This window comes from Falco cherrug, chromosome 5 (assembly GCF_023634085.1).
Source record: "Falco cherrug isolate bFalChe1 chromosome 5, bFalChe1.pri, whole genome shotgun sequence".
NCBI classification, from domain to species: domain Eukaryota; kingdom Metazoa; phylum Chordata; class Aves; order Falconiformes; family Falconidae; genus Falco; species Falco cherrug.
Window position 1 is genome coordinate 69451824 of NC_073701.1, and position 20244 is coordinate 69472067.

At 44.2% G+C, this 20244-nt stretch overlaps 1 protein-coding gene across 2 annotated transcripts in view; it reads right to left on the reverse strand.

The window, feature by feature from the left end:
* FRMD4A (FERM domain containing 4A) overlaps window positions 1–8934 on the reverse strand; it is a 386250-nt gene extending 377316 nt beyond the window's left edge. The window contains exons 1-2 of one of the 2 annotated variants that reach the window (XM_055710530.1): window positions 8736–8934; window positions 8131–8265 (exon numbers count right to left, since the gene is read on the reverse strand). In XM_055710530.1, the coding sequence (XP_055566505.1) occupies window positions 8131–8175 (45 nt within the window). In that variant the 5' untranslated portion in view covers window positions 8176–8265; window positions 8736–8934. Of the gene's footprint in view, window positions 1–8130; window positions 8266–8540; window positions 8680–8735 lie in introns of those variants that run through there. The other variant, XM_055710531.1, reaches the window with a different exon arrangement.
* Window positions 8935–20244: the final 11310 nt, after the last annotated feature.

The following is a 20244-nucleotide window of genomic DNA, read 5'->3' on the forward strand; positions in this document are numbered from 1 at the left end:
GACCAGAACAAGGAAAATGGGCTTTTGAAAAGCTCATCCTAACTTTTTTTCTATTACAATAGCTTATATAACAACAGTAATAATGACCTTCACGACATTTCCTAGAGTATTAATGACCTGGGGTTAATGGCCCAAGGCATAGTTTTATGCAGTCAACTATCACATCCAGCTATTAATTACCAGGAAATACAATGTGCTTCGACCACTACTGCTCAATTAGCCTCATATTACTCAAAAATGAAAAACATATCAATCTTATTTACTGTGAAGCTGTCCTGGATTTTGTTTTAGGATATTACACTAAAAAAAGCTTGAACCTATATTAAGCCAAACATATGTTCTACAACACTCCTCCATTAACTTCACACAAATTATGGGGAGCCAAAGCTGAGTGTCTTGCGGTACGAGGATTATCACAGCCTGCCCACAGATAGAAAAATATTATGGAGCAAGGCTCTGTGTGAATTCTGCTTCTGTACTAGCAAAACCTCCCTAAAAATAATTTTCAGCTCTCTGGGGTCTGTAAATGGATTGAGAGAATGGAGGACAGTGAAGGACGTGCTGCAGAGAGCAACCCATCATTGGCAGGAGATGGGCAGTGTGTGCCGGGGTAAGGGCAGGAAGGGGAAGGGATATTCAGTTTTTACCAAATGGCATGGTGCACCAGTATCTCTGTAACCAATTTACAAAGAATATTGGCTAGATTATTTTTGCTCCTCACTTTATGTTCTCCCACTTCTGTTCACTATGTTTTATTATTTCATGAAGGCTTTTGCAACACGCCCTGAAAACAAAGCACCTTGGGCACAAGTCCATCATTCCTGGTCAGTTATTGGTGTTTCAGCACCAATTTAGCTTTTTGGATATGTGAAAAGCTAAAACCAGGCACTAGAACTAGCACTAGGAGGTGCTGGCTTTAATTTGGGGATTACCAGTTTTAATCTCATGAAGGATGTAAAAAGCCGGTAAGATTTGATGTGTAGATCCATTCCTGTAAATAGGTTTCTGGCATTCACTGTGGCTTTTGTTTCCATGAAATACAGACAGACACTTCTGTGGGTCTTTTCATGTCTGGGAGGCTTCTCCAGACAGATAAGGTACCGCACTGCCTTCCAGCAAGGCTTTGGAAATGCCGCTTGGTCTTAGGCATTGCTGCTGGACAAGCATGTGCTAACAGGGCTCTCAGTAGGACCACCTATTAAGATATGACCCTTCAAAAAGGCAAACAGGAGCCTCACTTCACCTGCTTTGAGAGTTTCAGCTTCAGGCCAACCCAAGAATTCACTTAAATGAGAAAATTCATATCACTTGAAGGCAATGACGGGTTCATGTTAATTTGATACTCAGCACTGTTAAAACCTGTTCATGAAATGACTGGTTTCAACTAATTTCTGCAAGTTTCTGTGCTTCTTGACATTTAAAAGTAGAGACAAATAAGACGTGGGGGAAAAAAAAGTATGCATCTTCCTGGAGGGGTGCAGGAGAGCAGTTTACCCAAGGTTTGCCAGCGATGGCAGGAGTGGAAACATCCGTTTCCTGGTGGCTGTGGAGAGCCGGGGACAGCATGCCATCTGGGGAGAGCCCAAAACTTGGACCATTCCCCCTGACTGACCCCACATCCCTCTGGAGGCTTCTGTTTTTGGCAGGAAACATGAAACTAAGTGGCTGGCTCTGGTGCTGGTGGACTTCATGAGAGCCCACAGGACCAGACACCTGAGCACAACCTACAGGGTACCAAATCACAAAAATCTGCATTTTCATGGGATGTAACAAGGAAGGATCCACGCGAAACTGTGGTATGTCTCTGAGCCCTGATGAGCTGACCACATTAGCTTGTCACAAGGCTGGATTGGTGCCACACTGAGAAATTACGAGTACAGTAATTATGGAAGTATGACATTCATAATCAGAAGGCAAAGAATTGAAAAATTGCAATTGCCTAATGTTACAAGTACTTCCTATGTGATAGTAGCTATTCATAGCCTTGCATTTTAATTGTGGCAATTACAGCACTTTTGTTTTATTTTCGTTTATGGATATCAGTCAAGATTTCCAATGCATTTTATCTTAAAAAAAGTCAGTGACTTTATTCTTTTATACATTGTCAAACAGAGTTGTCATATTTAGTGATCTTTTCAATCTGATAATATGTTACTTTCCTCATAATTGTAGAAAGGCTCCAATTAATCATAATGACCATTTACTCAAGTGCTCACTAATTCTCTTCTACAAATAGCGATGCTCTATAGAGTCATTAAAAAAGAATAAAAATCAATGGTCACATCTCTGATGAGATAATTTTATCAGTCATTCAGAATGAGCAGCTGCAATAAAAGGCATGAGCCATATTCATAATAAAAAAAAAAACAGATAATAAACCAGTAATCCCTCTTACTCCTGTTTTAAAGTGTAGTAATAAATGGGAGAATTCAGATATGCAAACATTGTTGTCTGCTTCTACAGCACATTCATGCAGAGGGACAAGGAAAAGAAAATTGATGGCATGCACTAGAGCAGGATCGAAGGGAAAATGCTTTTGTCGTCCTGCAGCTCAGATAGGTGAAAAGGTGACATCCACCACAGGGAAGCCAAGAGTAATCCCAGGGAGTGTTTAATCTCATTCAACTGAATTAAATCACTGTGTTTGAAGTCTTACTACAAGTTTAAAGAGGCATATAGTAAAGTTCAGATACAATCCAGTGCTACAGGGGAACTGATAAACAAGAAACAGATAAACTCCCGGTCCACAGTAGCAAGTAGCCACAGAGTGCCGAGCAGGAATTTGCCAGCCTCATCCCATCCTCTAAAAGAGCAACTGGCCCAGCTCAGCCCTTTGCTGCTCATGAAGCCCATTAGCAAACTACTGCCTGGCTGGAGCAAGGAGGGAGCCAGGAGACAGGGATTCCTGCCGGCACAGCTCCTCCCTGGCAGCCTCCAGGTGCCGCAGCGCATTATCATCTCCCACCCAGACCGTCTGGGAAGGCTGCGGATGGAGCCCACACACCTGCACGGCGGAAATATCTGCAAAAGGAGCATGGAACGGGCTGCATAATCACTCTCCCTCCGCTGTTCAAATATCTCCACAGACCTCATTTGGGGCATAACGCTGAAGAGGGCCAGATGTCAGCGGTGCAGCTGATTCCTGGGGGAAGGCGTTATTCATTCCCAAGCAATGCTGTTTACACCCAGACACGTGCATTGGTCACGCACTGCTGACAAGTCACACTGCTTCAACATCAGATGAGAGCTGCATTAACCTCTACACGTGCAATGGCAAGGAATGAGTAGGGTTTTTTTCCGTGGAAGGAGCATGCCAAGTGCAGCTTGCCTTCCAGGTCAATGCGGTCTGTAGGTAAGGTCGCAGCAAGGAGGTTTGAATGTCAAGGGCTTTTGCATACTGTCAACATAGAGATAATTTAAGCCTGAGATGAGAGAGGCAGAAAATGACCTCATCCTTCCACTGTAACCTTGCTGCTCCCAGAGGTTTTAATATGATCCTCCAAGCTGAGCTGCTGCAATCTGTCAAGAGGTTTGAGTGGGACAGAACATAGCTTTATGGTATGTGTGGGTCAGTCCGAGGTCTAAATGGGTCTTAGAAGCTCTGTATCTTCTTAGTTATCAAATGTGCCTTCACAAGGGCAAACTTTTGCCATAAAAACTTAGCAATCAAACATGTGAAATGGTTAATGAAATACCCAGAACATTGTCAAGTCCAACACTTCAGAAGCCAACCAAGCAGGGCATGGCCCTTGCAGCATTTTGTAAGGGTACATTTAACCCCCTGAGCATGTTTTAAGGGAGTTCTGACAGAGTTCAGTGCTACATTTCAGAATGATCAGATCAAGGATGTTCACATTGTTTTGAGGACTCCAGCTTTGCTTGAGGTATGGAAAGGTGATTCAGCAGAACCCTTTTTAAAAGGAGGGGTGGAAGCACAGCAGCAAACTGGGATTTTCAGTGGAAAAACACTCAGATGCCCATTATTTATGCTAAAGTTTAGAAATGGAGCAGTCACGTGTCTTCGTGTTGCAGGTGTCTGCTTTAGACATCCATTGCAATGCCTTCAGCCCAGCAGAACAAGGAAACACCAAGGCTGGCAGCCCTGATGATGGGCCGGTAGGCCAATTTCTCACTCTTCGTCCTGGGCATTGTGAATGCCACAGCCTGAGTTAAAGGCTCCAAATTCCCTGTTGGCAGCCCTTTTCCCCTTGAACTATAGAGATAACTGAGTCCCGTGTAGTGAAGGTCACCTAAGATCTCTCACATGCGCCTTCATTCCAGCCTCAATTTGAATGCAACTCAGACACAAAAGAATGAGTATGAAAGCGTCACACAGTCTCCTAAAAGGAAAGATGCTCCTCCAAACACAAGCAGTTACCATAATTTACAAGCACACTTGTTTTCTAAATGGTACATTGTTATTTCTTCAAGCAAAATATTTATATATACAGACCAGAGAGAGCAAAGCTGGATGATAAATACGGGGAAAACTTCACTTTGATGGAGGGGTGAGAGGAGCTAGCTTTTCTGGAAACAGAAATCATGCTCCTCTACCATTTTAAGAGCATCTTGGATTAATTGGTATACACTGGGCTGTATACCTTGCTCATCTGAACCTCCATTGTCATATAACACAGATTAATTAGTGTTAGTTGTTATGACCTACGGTAGTTTGAAGGTCAAGTCCCTAAGATCTGTTTTCATGAGATGCAGTAATGCTGTCTCAAGAGACACCAGGTATCATAACTTACTGTGCTGTTAAAATCTGTACAATCAATATGTCTGCAGCTTTAAAATTTTACAATATACTAATAAGATAGACATAAAATCCTACTGGCACTGCACTTACTCCCATCAGCATTAATGATCTTAACACGGCAGGTGTTATCATTCCTAACAAGACATGGTATTTGCTATTTCATACTTAGATGCTCCCTCCTTTTGGTTTAGAGAAGCTGAGGAAGCTCTGTTTTAGTGATCTGATAATGCTACAGGCACGGCAGAGCCACTTTGGGCACAGTTCAGCCCAGTTTCCTCCATGCGGAACCAGGCAACGTCCTTCATCTGCTGCTATCTCTCCAGCAAGATAGAGAGTCCTACAGACCCAGCACAATCCAGAGTCATTTGTAATAGAAGTCATTTACCAGAATGGACAGGTTGTAGGTATATTTTCAGATTGTAGGCTTTTTATGAAAAAATATCTTTATGTTAGGAAGATGTATGTTTAAGACTGAAATTCTCCTTCATTGAGCCTTTTCCCTAGCCTGGGAGGAAAAAAAAAGATAATTACCAAACCCAGGAAAAAATATCCACCTGAATATTAAACAGGCTAGAAAACAAGATCACACCAAAACCAGATTCAATTTAGATTATTTCATTGTATGGTCAATATTTTCTCACTAAGCTGAAGAAATACCTGTCCACCTAAGACTGCAGGTTTAATGACATTCTCTGGCATGCTGATGGCTGCACAAGCAATGTGCAGCTCTCCACTGACCAGCCGTCTGGGAGCTGGTTTAGGCCATGTCAACTCCATGTCCTGAGTAGCATTCACCAGGCACAGATAAGTAATTGTGAGCTGTCAGCACGGCTGGCACCCAGAAATGCCACATGGTCCCATGTGCAGCTCTCCCTGCTGGGGCATACTGATGCTAGATACCCATGTCCTATAGAAGGTCCTCCTATAGGAAGGAAACCTTATACCCTGGAGGTGTCCATCTTTCTTAACCGAGCAGAAAGGAGTTCAGGATGAGCAAACTCCTAATCTCAATCACTCAATTCAGTGCATCAAATTCCAGGGAAGTCAATTAATGATGCTCTGCCTTGGTTCCTTTACCTGCAACACAAAGTGCTTTGAGGTCCCCCATTGAGAAGGACATACTTTCAAACTGGATATGATGCAACGCTGCCAAATGCTGCTGCTTAGCAGGTCACATAAAAAGTGGATGGTTGGATGCTCATTCTGCATCCTACTGCAGGGGGAATGCAGTACTGAAATGGTCCTCATTGCTAAAAGAAAACTCTTTCAATGGAGAAAGCCCATCAAAGTACTAAAAGCTACTTCTGTGGGCTTCCCAAAGACATCTAATCCTTTAATCTCTGGAGGGTGGCAGTTTTAGAAGAGATGCCATTATAGCTGCTCATTGTAGGATGAATTATGCAAGAATTTATTATTGATTCAAGGGGAGCCTGCTCAAGCATGCAATCAAAGCCAAGGCAGAGCAGAAGGGAAAGGACAAGGTTTCTGTAGTTAACTATATAGTTCACAATCCAAGAAAAATCTAAGGCAAAAGAAGCAGTTCACAAAGTAAGCGGGGCATTTGACATATCAAATCATCTTTTCCACACCCATGACCAGCCTCAAGTACCAGACCCTCGTGGAGCAGAGCCCACAGAGTTACATGAGTCCTCTCACAACCCAGAAACACAACCCCACCATTACCCTCCCAACCATCCACAGGGTCAAAGGCAGGAGTTCCTTTGGCTGTGGACCTCCAGCCCCAGCCAGCCTGTCCACATGGGGCTGGGAGACCACAGCAGCCCTGCCCAGGGTTATGCCCAAGGTGGGGAGACCCAAGGGGTCCAGGTTACAGGCCAGAGCTGTAGAAACACCCGACCCAACTCAAAATGACAACTGGAGCAAGGCCATGTAGCCGCAGAAAGCCATGTTCTAAGAGAGAAAATTTGTGGGCAGCTTGGCACTGTACCAGAGTTTGACAAGGTCTGTTCAGGGAGTACAGAGATCAGGGAAGGAGAGGTTTAACTTGGGAATTAAGAGGGTAGGGAAACTAAAAGCATATATAGCCCAAACAATGACACAGGGATGCCAGGCACCCATCAATTTACCTTTGAAAGAGAAATAGAAAGAGGCCATTTAAAAAAGCCAGGAAGGCCGGAGGTAAGCAAGAGGAAATGAAATGAGCTTACACAGCAAGTCAGTCACTGGCAAATATAAAATGAACCATGCAGAACCTTAATAGCATGTTTAGCATTTTGAGTAATGGACATAAAATTTGTTTTTCTCAACTTGACCTTTGTTAACAACCTTAGGCACTACAGGGCTATTACCCTGCAGCGTTCCCTTTACTAAACTCATCGTTTCTCTTAGTGCTAAGGACCATTTCCTAATACAATCAGAAGAGAGATCACTAATAATAATTACATAAATATAGATACAAAATGCATATATCTCTATGCTCTCACACGCACACGCATGTGCACAGACATATGCTCTTTGCTTATAACAACTCTCCAGTAGAAATTATTAGGGTGACATTTAGGCAGAAAAACACCCAGCAGAGATCTTACACTAAAATCATCCCTGGTGCTGCTGCATAGAAAATGGCAACAAGAGTAGGAGAGAGCAAAAAGAAAAATGAAATCAGTAAAGCTAAACAACTCTCTAATACCCCACCAAAAGGGTTTATTTTAATTGCGGCCGGACAGTGGCATGTTTCTGGGCTGAGCCACGTGTTTTGCTAAATAATCTTCTTTCAAATATTATAAATATGCAGAACTTTGAGAAGTAGGTCAGTGGCTCAACATGTTGTAGCAAATAGATAAATACTAGTCATTACCCTGTGGACTGCAGTCGGTAGCAGGTCTGACACACTCTGCAGCTAGTCAAACGGCGATTCACTGCATTAGAGGACCATTCTCCAAATGAGACAACATCTGAGTACCTGGTCACAGCTAACAGCATGCCTCTCAGCTGACAGAGAAATCAAGGTCTCCCTCTCATCGTTTAAGTCGCCTCACAATCAGCAAGGGCAAAAGCAGGTAGAAGCAGAAGGACGTGAGAATTCTGATGTGATGAACAAAATGAAAAACTACAGCTCAGGATAAACCCCAAATGCAAGTGTCAGATCTGCCAGAGAGGTCACTTCAAAACCCTGCTTTGAACATTGGTCCAGATGCATTAAACCCCATCACAGGAAGAACGTCTCTGTGCAAGCACCAGATGAACCCTTTGCAAAGTTCCCTGGGACCTAGGTGTAAAAGCCAAGTGGCAGCTCACGCAAAATCCGCCCGTGGATTTGATGCCCTGAATCCGTGTGGTGCAGCTCCCCTCGCCCCCCCACCCCCCCCCCACCCCACCCCCCCCTCAAACAGATTTCAGCAAGCACTTACCATCAGCAAGCTCAGAGCAGATTCAGGAGCACGCTGCACAGCCATCTCCTCTCTTCCCACATACAAATCCTCCCCACGACTTGGTCAGCCCTCGGCCCTCCCTCACGGCAAAGCATCCACAGAGCCCACAGCTAACTGCAGGGAGAGAAGCCCCAAATCAAGGTCGGAGAGCATTTGCAAGAGGAGGAGAGGATGGATGAGGGGGTGGGGAGGAGAGGAGGGAAGGAAATAACCTTCTCAGCCAGGGAAAGAAGCTTAAGCTAGGCCAAATTTTACACTAGAGAGAGGACGAAAATGAAATGGAGAGCCTGCTGGAGAAACAAGATATCAGGAACTGCAGGATATTTAAAGCTCAGGCGCACACCGCCACAGCAAGCAGCAGCAACACAGGACACGTATCAAACACCTACCTGACAGGTTAGGTCCAAGCCATCCTCCCCCTGCCCCAGCATGCGGACTGTAATTAATTGCTTTTAATTGCCACTCTGCTTCCTCCACCTAAATAAATGCCTAGGTAGCAGAAAACTGCTGTGCCCCTGCCTCTGCATCTTCCTCCCTGCCATGGCGATGCTAGCGCAGAAACAGTGTCAAATATCGCAACGTACCGCTTCCAACAGGGTCAAATCTCTTCTCTCTTCTTGCAAAGCCCTGCTTTGCCTGGTTTTGAAAGCAGATGCCTGTGTAATACAGACATGAGCAACGGGGGAGAGGAGCCAGAACCAGGAAGCACCCGGCGCTCACTTGAGAGCAACAATTACCTTTATCATGTTCGAGCAAGAGCTGGGTTACGCACTGACCCTTTTCACCTCACCCCCCCTGCCCCCCCCAAATAAAGTCTTTTCCTCCTCCTCCTCCTCCTCTCCAAATGGACTCAGCTCCCTGTGGAGCTAACACACTTCCTAGAAACATGTAATTACACAGGCTGTTGTGTTAGCGCTCTGATCACGCTGCCTGCACCACATGGGAATGGCAGCCAGGCAGCCCCCCCCCCCACCCCTTCCTACGGCAACATGCTGCAGTCCCCCCGCTGGGCTCCTGCGGCTCAGGGGGCCAGAGATGGCTAATTGTGAAAATGTGGCTGGTTAAGACATAAAGACAAATTAGCCTTGAAAATAAGCCCCTTGTTTAAATGTTAGCTGTAAATGGAAGATGGCTTTCTGAAAGTCTGTAAAAATAAACAGAGCATCCTGGTAGAAAGGCCAGCATTCCCATGTAGATGTGCGCTGCCGGACCTGCAGGAACCCCGTTCTCTAGGGCTCAAAAGCCTTCTGGACTTCAATGCAACAGCTCTTGCATCTCCCCTCTGAACAAGCAGAATTTGCCTTCCTTTCCTAAAATGTTAGGCTTCATGCAATGATAATGTCTGTTCATCTTCCAACTCCCACCCCCGTGATTTTGGAACTCAATTAAAAGTTTCAGACAAATTCAACCGGAGCTGAAATCTCTGACACATGACATTCCTGCAACTTTTGTAGAAATTGGCACCAGGATAGAGAAGAAAATCAAATTACCGTCTCTGTGAAGGCAAGCACTCCAGCCCTTGTGCTCTGCAAGCTACACCTGGCAGCTCAGCTGTGGTACTTACCACTCTGGAGTATTTATTTGCCCAACCTCTTGTTGCTCACCTGTCACCATGTTTTAGCAAAGGGGACACGGAAGCATGGGAGACTGCAGACACGGCCCTAGGCAGGTCATTCAGGACATCTGTGGCAGACCCATACCTCCCAGCATACTACTCTTGAGCCAGGGGACTGCCCTTCTTGTAAGGCATGTATAGCATGTGGCATATGGAGGAGCTTGGGGTTTCTCATGTAAATATACAGACCAGTGAGACCTGCCCTGCTCCCCACAAGCTGCAGCACCAAGCCTGGGTGTCGCATGGTGATGGCAGGGGCTTCCTTCCCCCAGCAGGCTGTCCACTGAGAGGTGTGGGAGGGGAAAGCTGCTTGTACACAGAGGGGGCACCCCTCAAGAGAAAGTGTAGACACACTCATGGGCACATGGGAAGGCATTTTCTGGGGTCCCCCTTCCTTGGTTTTGGGTTACAGATATCAACACTCAAGGAGAGTCCCTTGTGGCACACCTGGGGGTAGCATTCACTGCATGGTTTCTGAGATGCACTGATTCTGAGGTCTCACCTCCTTCACTGCAGTGAGCATATCTCCTGTGAAAGCACACTTAGGTCAGCAGCCATGCTTATCTCCACTCTTGGATGTAAGTCACCTCCACTGATGGAGAATGGGGACACAGCTTCTCAAATGCATTTAGGTACCCAAGCACCGAAGAGCTCTGGGCTGCAGTGATTTGCTTCCATCAGACCAAAGGAAGAACCAGAGAGATGAGGCAGTTTCACAGCGTTTTGTAACCATAAGGCCCATCTTGGCTGTTTGCAGTGGTTTATTCTTCGCCTCACAGTCATCTGAAGGTATGAGCTACCATATGATGTGATCTGCTCCCATCCCTCCAAAGAGGCTTGTCTTCACCCCTGAAGATGAACAGGTTGTTGACTGTTATAAGGAAAAGAGAAGCAGGCTACTTAAATGACTCTTGAAAGGGGAAAATATGCAGAATAAAAGATGAAGGTAAGCTTTAAAAAACATCTCAAGGCATCTAACTATAAAATCCATAACTAAATCTTTTTCAGCAGTACCATGCCAAGTATCCCAAGGCTATTACATTTTTTTCCCTACACTAACCCAACCTGAAGTACTGTAAGGAGGTGGCTGCAGAAAGAATGCACTCCGTAGCTCTTGAGTCTAACAAGCAAGTTTTCTCCTTTGCCAAGTGATATTAAGGAACTGGCCTATCCCTACATTTTTTGACTCAGCTAAAATGAAGAGTCTGGAAGTGTGGATGTCTTTTCCACCTCTAGCTCCTGAATTCACTCTACAGTTGAGCAGGGTAAAATCCCAGTCAAAGAGCAACTAAGAGGTAGTTACAATATGTGGCGTCCTTGAAAAAAATTCAGGTTTTCCTGAACTCTGCAAGTCTCATGGTAATGATCATATGTAGGGAGCCATCTGTGCAAAAGTATATGATCTATGGCTTCAGGGTACACTTGCAAAATTACCTACAGGTTTGCCACTTTCTACTATTTAAGTGAATAAATTTCATAGCACAAGAGGAAAAAATATAGATCATTATTCACTGCAGGCTGTCAAGAGGTAAGAAGAACAGTTTTAAAAAGGAACTTACTGGATAGATGGTTAAAACTACATACTTGTGGGTTTGTTTCAAGGCCCAAAGCTATGGCATTAGCAAAAGAAAAGACTTTATTAGCTGTATTTCCACACACACACACTTTAAAAGAAACAGGTGATACAACTGATGAATAGAGTAACTGCTTACAATCACTTAAAACCTGTCATGGCAAAGTCTGGATTAATAGAAAAATTGATACCAGTAGGAAGACATAAAGCACTTGAAGACTGGTGTGTAGCGAGGCACCTTCCAATTCCAGTGTCATCACTGGCAGTGCTTTGACAGGGATAATATAGGCACAGATATTCCATGCTACCGTGGGTCACTGTCGTTAGAGCTGGTGGCTGCTGGGGCTGTGATTTGAAGTTCTGGTAACGCAGTGTGGTAGGAAAACCCTCTGCTAAAAGCACGTTGTGTTGACTGGTCATGGACACACCGAACCTGATAGGCACCAATTGTCCTCAGCAGGAGACGTGACTCTGCAGGCCCTGAAGAAGATGGCATTATTAACGATATGAATGAAGGCAATACAGAGCTCAGGGTTAATGGCAAGACTTGATTTCAGCTGGTACAGAGCTTGTATTTCTTATTAAATTTATTTCCTAGGTTTTTTCTTCCATGAGCCAACCAGAAGCTCTAGTTTTCAGTGATATGAAAGTAAATTTACCATTTATTGCTAACATATATACTTCAACCACTAAAAATGAAAGTACTTCCTCTCATCACCTGTGAAATTTGTGAGAGATCAAAATCCTGATATGAATTTTGATTTGCTTTCTTGCGTCACATATGTGTGTTTGAGTGAAATGCTGTCTAGTGATATGACAACTGCCAGGAGCTCATTTTTTTAAGCAAAGGTGTGTACAAAGTTGTTTGATCAAGAGGAGTTAAAGTCTTTGCCTCAATTTACAAGGACTTACAAGAAAGCAAGTCCTTCTACTGTTTTGGCAGGAAAATAGTCAACTGAAGTTAAAGGTACCACCTCAAGCAATGATGTGACCAGAATCACACCCATTTACAAGACCCTCGCCCATCCAACAAGCATCTCTGGAACCTGAAACATGTCAAAGTCTATGCCATGCTTGTAAATGTTTAACCTTAAAATTAAAGGACAATGAGATTCCAGTGGGGTGAAAAGAACAGATGATGTAAGAGTATGAAAAGCTGTCTGAGTTTATTGAATTTCCTTCAGCCATTCGGGTGTTCCTCATGCATCTCAACTGTTTGCTGGAACTTAGGTGATTAGTTTGAAGTACATGTTAATCACAGAAATCAAATTTGCATTATGAATGGCCATGGCAGAAGTGCTTCTGCTTTAATCCACAAAGGAAGAACCACTTCATACAACAAACTGCAACAAAGCAACACAGCTGGGATGTCTATAGACGCCTAACCAGAATAACAGAGAATTACACAAAAAGAAACACGTAATTCAAGCAGACAAATTTGAGGACCTACATTTTACTTATAGCACATCCCCAAAGAAGATAAAAGCCTGATGCCCACAAGTAAATTATTCATTGTGAATTATTCACTCTGCTTTAAAAAAGATCTGGAAGGAACTTGCTGCATTAGCTCTTCTCCTTAGCTTCCTATGCCCCCTTCCATCAACCCAATTGCTCTAAAAATCACTTGTCATACCCCACAAACAGATCCCAGCAGGGCTGGGACTGTTTCTTTTGGCAACTCTTATAGAAGCTTTTGATAATTATAATTGCAGTGATAAGGCTGGTTTTCCAAACTGCCAAAGAAATACTCTATAGGAAGAGAAACATAATTTCTGGAGTCAGCAGACTGTCAAAGGAAGCCACCACATGTGGAAGGATCACTGGCCATCCTCTTGCTCCACACCACTCTCTCTGGAGGGGGAAGTTAGTGAAGGGTTCTCTACCAAATGTTTGGGAAAATATTTCCTTGCCTTCCTCTGTTAGAGGAAGTTAGTTACAGGAAAATATTGTTAGAAATCTATCCTGGTCAGGTGGACACTCAGTTTATGACACAATCTAAGAGAAGAATTAAGCTCAAACTCATCTCTAATTTCCAGTTTAGCTGTTGATTGGCACATTTCCCTTGCCTTGCTGTTTTTGGCAGCTGTTCACTAAGAAAATTGTGCAGCTCACAAGTGGTATAAACCAGACACTCTGCCTCCCTCCGAGTGCTGAGTGCTTCCTTGATTGAACCTCTCTGGACCATTTGTCTTTAGAGCTGTGCAAGCAACCCAGAGGCTGCTCATTGCTAAGCAGTCCCACTCTCAAGAAGACTTATGTCTGAAAACTAATTAGGTTTGATACGCACTGCTTTGGAATAATAAGAGTCCTAGAAATATCTTCTTGTAAGGACAAGGGTAAGATAGCACAGAACTCTCCTGATACACCGCCATAGCTAGAGGCAAGGATATTTCTTGGACCCTCTGAAGGTACTTCTTCATGATGGTGTCTCTCACTGGAGAACAATGATCCTTGCAAGAAAAGGTCATTGCACGCCTCTTCGACAATTGTGAGGGTGAGACCTGGCAAAGCAAGAATACTAGTTCTGAGTCCCCTAGCAGCCACTGCCTGGGCCAGGGAGAGAACTGTGGATTCTTGTGGCCTCTGTGCCAACGACGAGGCAATGCCCAGCCTGAGACCACTTTTAAGAGACCTAAGCAGACCAGAAAAAGCTCTTGTATATAAGTATGAGAACTGAAGTTTCCAGAGAGTTATGCCAGCGGTAACAGGCTTACAGAAGTATACCACAGTGGCATACAAGAAATACCTGTTGGAAGTAGGGTGGCTTCCCATCAGGATCAGTGAAGGGACTCTGACATACGGGCAGACCTACCGCTCTTGCACAAGTCCAGCTGCCTCAGGTGCTACTGCCTCTCTCAATTTTGAGATAAAGTTGGGCTACTTTTTTCTTCCTTTCCATGTGAGAAAGACTCCTGTCTTCCAGGTCCCCCTTCAGCCTGTGCTATGCAAGATTTTGGGAACCCTGGTCATCTGCAGCTGACATCTGGGAGGCAAAGCATCTCCTGCTGACCTCTAGTCAGTGGGAGCTGACACCCAGCAGCACCTCTTGCATCTCCCCATCCATCAGTACCACCTTTCTGTTCTGAACTCAGCAGGGGCTGGGCAGCTTTGGACATGGATTATTGCTGTCCAGCATCTCCCACCATCCATGAGCAGCTGTTTCAGCCCACAGCTGGGCTAACCTCTGTAACTGCGTGGCACCCATACAACTCAGACCCAGTTAGAAGTTTTGTTTGAGCTCCCATTCCTCAGTTGTCACAGCCCACACTGAGCAAGCCAGAAGAGCCCAGTTGCCAGAGAACTCTGAATTTCTTCTACTTCATGAAACATCCTATGGCATTTCAACCTGTTGCAAGAAGAGATGTAGACTGAAAGAAAAATCTAACATAAAATTATTCCAAAAGCTGACCTCTGATTTCTTCCAGCTTATATTCTATTTAATTTAGCATGAAAGAACTTAACGCTAATGGCACCCTGGGACAACCCTAATTTTTAAAAACCTGAAGGCTAATAACTAGAAAAAAAACACATGTCTTAACTTAAAATATGACTTAATAGTGACATAGTAATTAACATTCAGTAACCATCTTATTCAATTTGAAAGCCCTAGGTTTCATATAATGATTGTTTAATATTAATTTGACATTTATAAGATGATGGCCTCAGCAGACTCAGATATCCTGAGTCCAGCTGAACACAAAGGCCCAACACAGGCTGTGGAGTCTGCAAGTGTGCATCACTGCTGCAGTTATGTTGATTTTCTGAAAATGCATTCCCTAGGGCTGTTGCATGATCTGTTGGGCTGTACTTGTGCTACTTGACCTGATTTGCCCCTGCACAAGTACAATCTTAGTGAAATAAAGCAGCACTTTTCAACTGATTCCATTTTCAATTATTTTTTTTCTTCTAACATTCATTTGAAAGAGGTTAGTTCCTCTTCTACAGTCAACCTCTGCATAGTTGTGCTGAAAAACCTGCCAAGTTTTGTTTTACTGTGCATTTATAACTTTCAATCTACATTTATTCATAACCAGTTCTTAATCTTTGTGCTGACATTATGTTTTAACTGAAGTAGATGTAGCTCCTGACAATTTATGTCTAGATGTACCAATTTTCTTCTGAGCCTTTTCTTTGCCCTCTATGGGTTTTCTAGCAGCCTGCCAAGGAAAAGACTGTCTCTTTCCATTAGAAGCCCTTTGCTACCCACACCAACTAGGATCTGTCTTTCCTGAACAGCCTTGACCAACACCATGTACGTTACTTCAGATGAGGCCTGACACCCTTCACTATACTATGCCGCATATTTGTGCATGTCATGTAATTGCCTTTTCCTCTGGGCAAGGCTTGAGCATTCGAATCCTGTTCCTCTCAGTGCATCTTATTAGGCACTCATTCACCTCTTAAATACGTTTGGGTTAATGCATTGTATCCATGTTTAAGTCCACACAACTCCCATTTAAAAAAAAAATCATGACACAAACAGGGATGAGTACATATGTACCAGACTACATGGAAGTGGCTGGGCATTATGGAGCGACTGGAACTTTCAGTCTTTGCCCCATGCATTGTCCTTGGCTCCAAAAGGTACATTTGACCTTTTGAAACTTCTCTAACAAAAACCTCAGCACATCAAGTAGACCAGTATTGAATGCCTGGAAAGTGAAGGTTTGAAGGCTCTACACTGAATATAGGCCCTGCAGGTCCTTTTAGGGCAGTGCTGTAAGTGTTGCCTATATTCTCAAAGAGAGTCTGTAATGCAACCAGGAACTGGATGTCCATTTCTTCAGTACCACCTATGCCCTCCCTGTGAAACCCCTTTCTTCTACCTTTCAGCCTCAGAACAGCTTCTGTACAGTGTGGACTTCATATCTTCATATAGATTTTGTCTGGCTGGGTAATAAGTCACTTTGCTACATAATGCCCTCGGGCAGAATGTCAGGCAAGTTGAATAATATCTACCTGAAGGCAAGTGTTAGTGGGTTACTGAATGCCAGTCTATTCACAGCTTCTGTCCTTAGACCAGGAGTCCCCTAACCTAGTAAAAACAATGTATGAGTAAAAGATGTCTAGCCAAAGATAGCCAATTAAGGCTCCCACACCAGTCAATGGACTAATACATGCAGCTCCAGAGGGTAGGTTACACATCCTATTAATCTTCAGTTGGGATGAGTGCTCTCTGGAGAGCCTGGAATCTCTCCATTGGCTGCTACAGAATCCTAAACAACTATTTTGACATTGTCAGCAAACCTCAGCTTGAGCCTCAGCCTTGGGAGCTACCAGCTACCAATGTTGCTGGTCACACCTGCTGTGGACATCTCAGCTCAGGCCTTGCAGCCTGAGCCAGGAAGCACCACTCTGGTGCTGGGTGTGCATTTGAGGATGCATGCAAATCACAGGCTTGGAGCGAGTCCCAGGTCCTGGAGGCTGCTGACCACTCAGGACGCTCCCAGCATCAGGTTCATCTTCCAGAGGTTGCCTGCCTTCCCTTAGGTTTACCCTTCCCTTCTGCCAGAACTTGAGGTAAGCCCAGAAAGAAGCAAAAGTGATTCCTAGTAAGGTTCCCTTAGACAAACAAGAAAACCGTATCAAGAGCTGTGGTAAGGATGGGGTACCCAAAGAGGTAGTTCGTCTGCCTTGGGCTGAAGAATAAAAACAGCGCAGACTCACATGGGAAAGTCAGCATGGACATCCTCTCTTGATCTCTGTCAAAATTATTTGTTTGTACCACAGTTACATTTTGGATATCCATCAGAGGTTTTGATGACCCTGCGGTGTTGGGCATTGTATGCATACATTACTAGAGCAGGAATTTTATTATCTGTTACCACTTCCACATCAGAGCAAGGCCTGGGCTTAAAGAAGAGGAAAGTGATGAATGCTTTCATAACCTCTTCACCTGGCTTCCAGCACAGTACTGTAACCTCCTGTGCTACCATGGCTACTTCATCAGTGATTGCTATGACACGACCTAAGTAAGATGCATTGCTCACACTGAAGAGCTGACAAACCACAGTGAGATGAAGGGACTAACAGTAGTTTAAGAAGGGTGAAAAAAATATTGCACTCACAGCAGTAAGATGCAAAGGCTTTCCACATTTAGAATATTCACAGCAATCTGTATATTGTTGCTTGCCAGAACGTTAAGAGTTTATCATTCAATTGCTATTTCATAATGTAGTCAGAGTTTAGCAGTGTCATATTTAACAGAAGTCAATTTTAAAATAAAAAGGAAAATTGGTTTTATTCACTTATGAATTATTGTTACAAGTAACTAATTTATAGGAATAGTAATAAAAGCAGAACTGTGCTCACTAGGTAACATCTACAGCTCTGGAAGACTATGGCCATTAATAAACAGAAGAGAGTGCAGATTTTTAAGTACCCTTCCTTAGTCCAGAAATATGTTTCTGTGAAAACCTCACATAAGGGAGTGAGCAATTCAACTCAGTCCATTAATTGTCCTAAATATCATGGCTGGTAATCTGCAAATTAGATTATAAAACCTCATTGCATATAAACAAATACTAAGATAGATTGCCTCTGCTTTCTCGGCAATTAGTTTGCAAAACAGTTACTGTATTTTATGCTTAACAGTATTAAAGAGCCAACAGTGACTTCACAGTAAAGCAGCTTCGTAATGAATACTGTTATTATGAATCCCAGAGTCTAGTCGTTACATATTTATGGTTGCCCATATAACTCAATTTTGAAAGATACTTCTGGTCTCCACTTTATCTAACCAGGTCCTCCCTACAGCATCTCTGGGCAGCCAGGAGCTGGGGCTGAGGCCCATGTAGGGATGTTGCATGTCCGGTTTTCCCCAGATGTGGTTGGTTGGGTTTTTTTTCTTGCCAGGAACATAAACTGGTGGGATACTGAGAAATTACCACATCAGCCAGGGTTTTCTGGACATCTGGTGTCTCTGGTGAGTGAGCTGGGCAGATAACAGCTCTGGCTGGGATGCTCTACACCTAGGAATCAGGGGTGACCATAGTGCACATTATTCACAGTAAATTCCACATTCTGGGGAAAGATAAAAGAGATAACAGTATTTAAATGCCTTTCTGGAGCACAACAATGAACAACTAGGTCCACAGAGTGACCACACCTTCAGATCTACTGCAGGTATGAAGGCAGTGACACAGACCTGCACGCTGACGTGTTCCTCACCACTTCTCATTTGATGGTCATGAGTGAGGTACCTGACACACACATCTGAAGAAATTATTCTCCAATCTAGGAGACAGTCAATGAGATCAAAGATTAAACCATTGGAGGAACTGTTACTGGTGTCCATCTGCAGCTGAGAATGCTGCTCCCCAGCTCTCCTGCATCTATGGCTTATTGCAAGAGAACTACTGACGTTTCCCCATCCCCGTGTTGGGCTTTGCCATTAAATCACCTTATCAAGCTCCTCTTCCTCACCCCAGGCATGGACCAGAGAGATGACAGCTATTTGATGCTGGTGTAGCCCAGGGATGACAACAGAGGGCTTGACATCTCAAATCGCATAAGCACGAGGGATATCAGGATGAGTGTAAGCTCTCCCCCAAGAGCCTGGGACTGCCCAATGGAGGGCCAGCACACCCCACAGTGCTAAGCAGTGAGGAGATGGAAAGCTCTCCCATTTCCTTGTCCACAGAGATTTTGGCAGCAACCAAGCTGATGTGGTACCAGAGGAGCCCACAAACCAAAAGCCCTTGCTGGGCTGAGGCATCCTGGCTCCGTTTGCAGAAACCCAGAAAGTGGAGGAAGGTACAGATGAAAGATACTTAAAGGGCACTTGCCTTAGACAAGCACCAAGAGGCTGGGACCCCCCCCCCCGAACACTGTGGGACGCCATGCCTGGTGCCCACAGTGGACCAAGGGAGTTCAGACTCTGTGACTCTAGTAACCCATCGGAGTTGTCTGCAGGACTTGCAACCCTTGGCAGCGCTTAGCCACCCACAGCTACCTGGAGATGTGTCCTGCTTCCTTGCAGAGCATGGGCACATCATCTTGCAGATGCAACTCCAAAGGGACTCATCTGGATTTCAACAGCTGCAGAACAGCAAGGAGGTTCATCCGCCTTGCTCACTCCACAGAAGGACCTCAAACCAACCGTCTTGTCTCCGAGATACTATAGAGACATTGCACCTCCTGTAGAAGACATCTTCTTGCATATTATTATAGTATGCTTTGGGTGGTACCTGCCACTGAGCTTCTAGAAAACACGTAACAGCAGCAACAAGGTGGAGATGGGAGAGCTGCGTGTCACCCTCCTAAAGCAAGTATGGCAAAACACACACTCCGAGGGACACTGGTGGCACAACACTTGGCTGCATACATACAGGTAATCCTGATGCTTTATAGTGTCATTCTGTTGCATTTGTGTTTCATTAATTTTCCAGATTCAAACACAGTATTATTACACCAAGTTCTCTTGCCTCTCAGTCACAGCTCTTTGATTTGCAAAGTACTGTAAACCTTGCACCAGCAGTTTAAACATGCCACTTTTCTTAAGCAAGTGGCTGAAAAAACGTGCTTCGTCCCTTCTAAAGCAAACAAATGTAAAATAATATTTTATTCCGCATCTTCAGCTATGTTGGGTGTCTAAATTAGAGCCTGCTGAGCTCAATAGATTTTCCTACTGAAATTAAGGATGATTTAGATCAGCTTCTCACTGAGGAAATATATTTCAGCTTCTCTACACACACACAGATAGCTGGTAGCTCAGAGGTACGAATTGCACTTGGACTGCCTTTCCTTGGATAAGCAAATGCCTGTTAATTTCTGCAAGATGTTGCTACCTGGGGAGGTACACACTTGCGCTGAGAGCAGTGTTATTTCTGTGACAGTACCCGTCCCAGTGCTGCAACACCTAAGTGGTCAAAGATGCAAAGGCCATGCTGAGATGCAATATTTA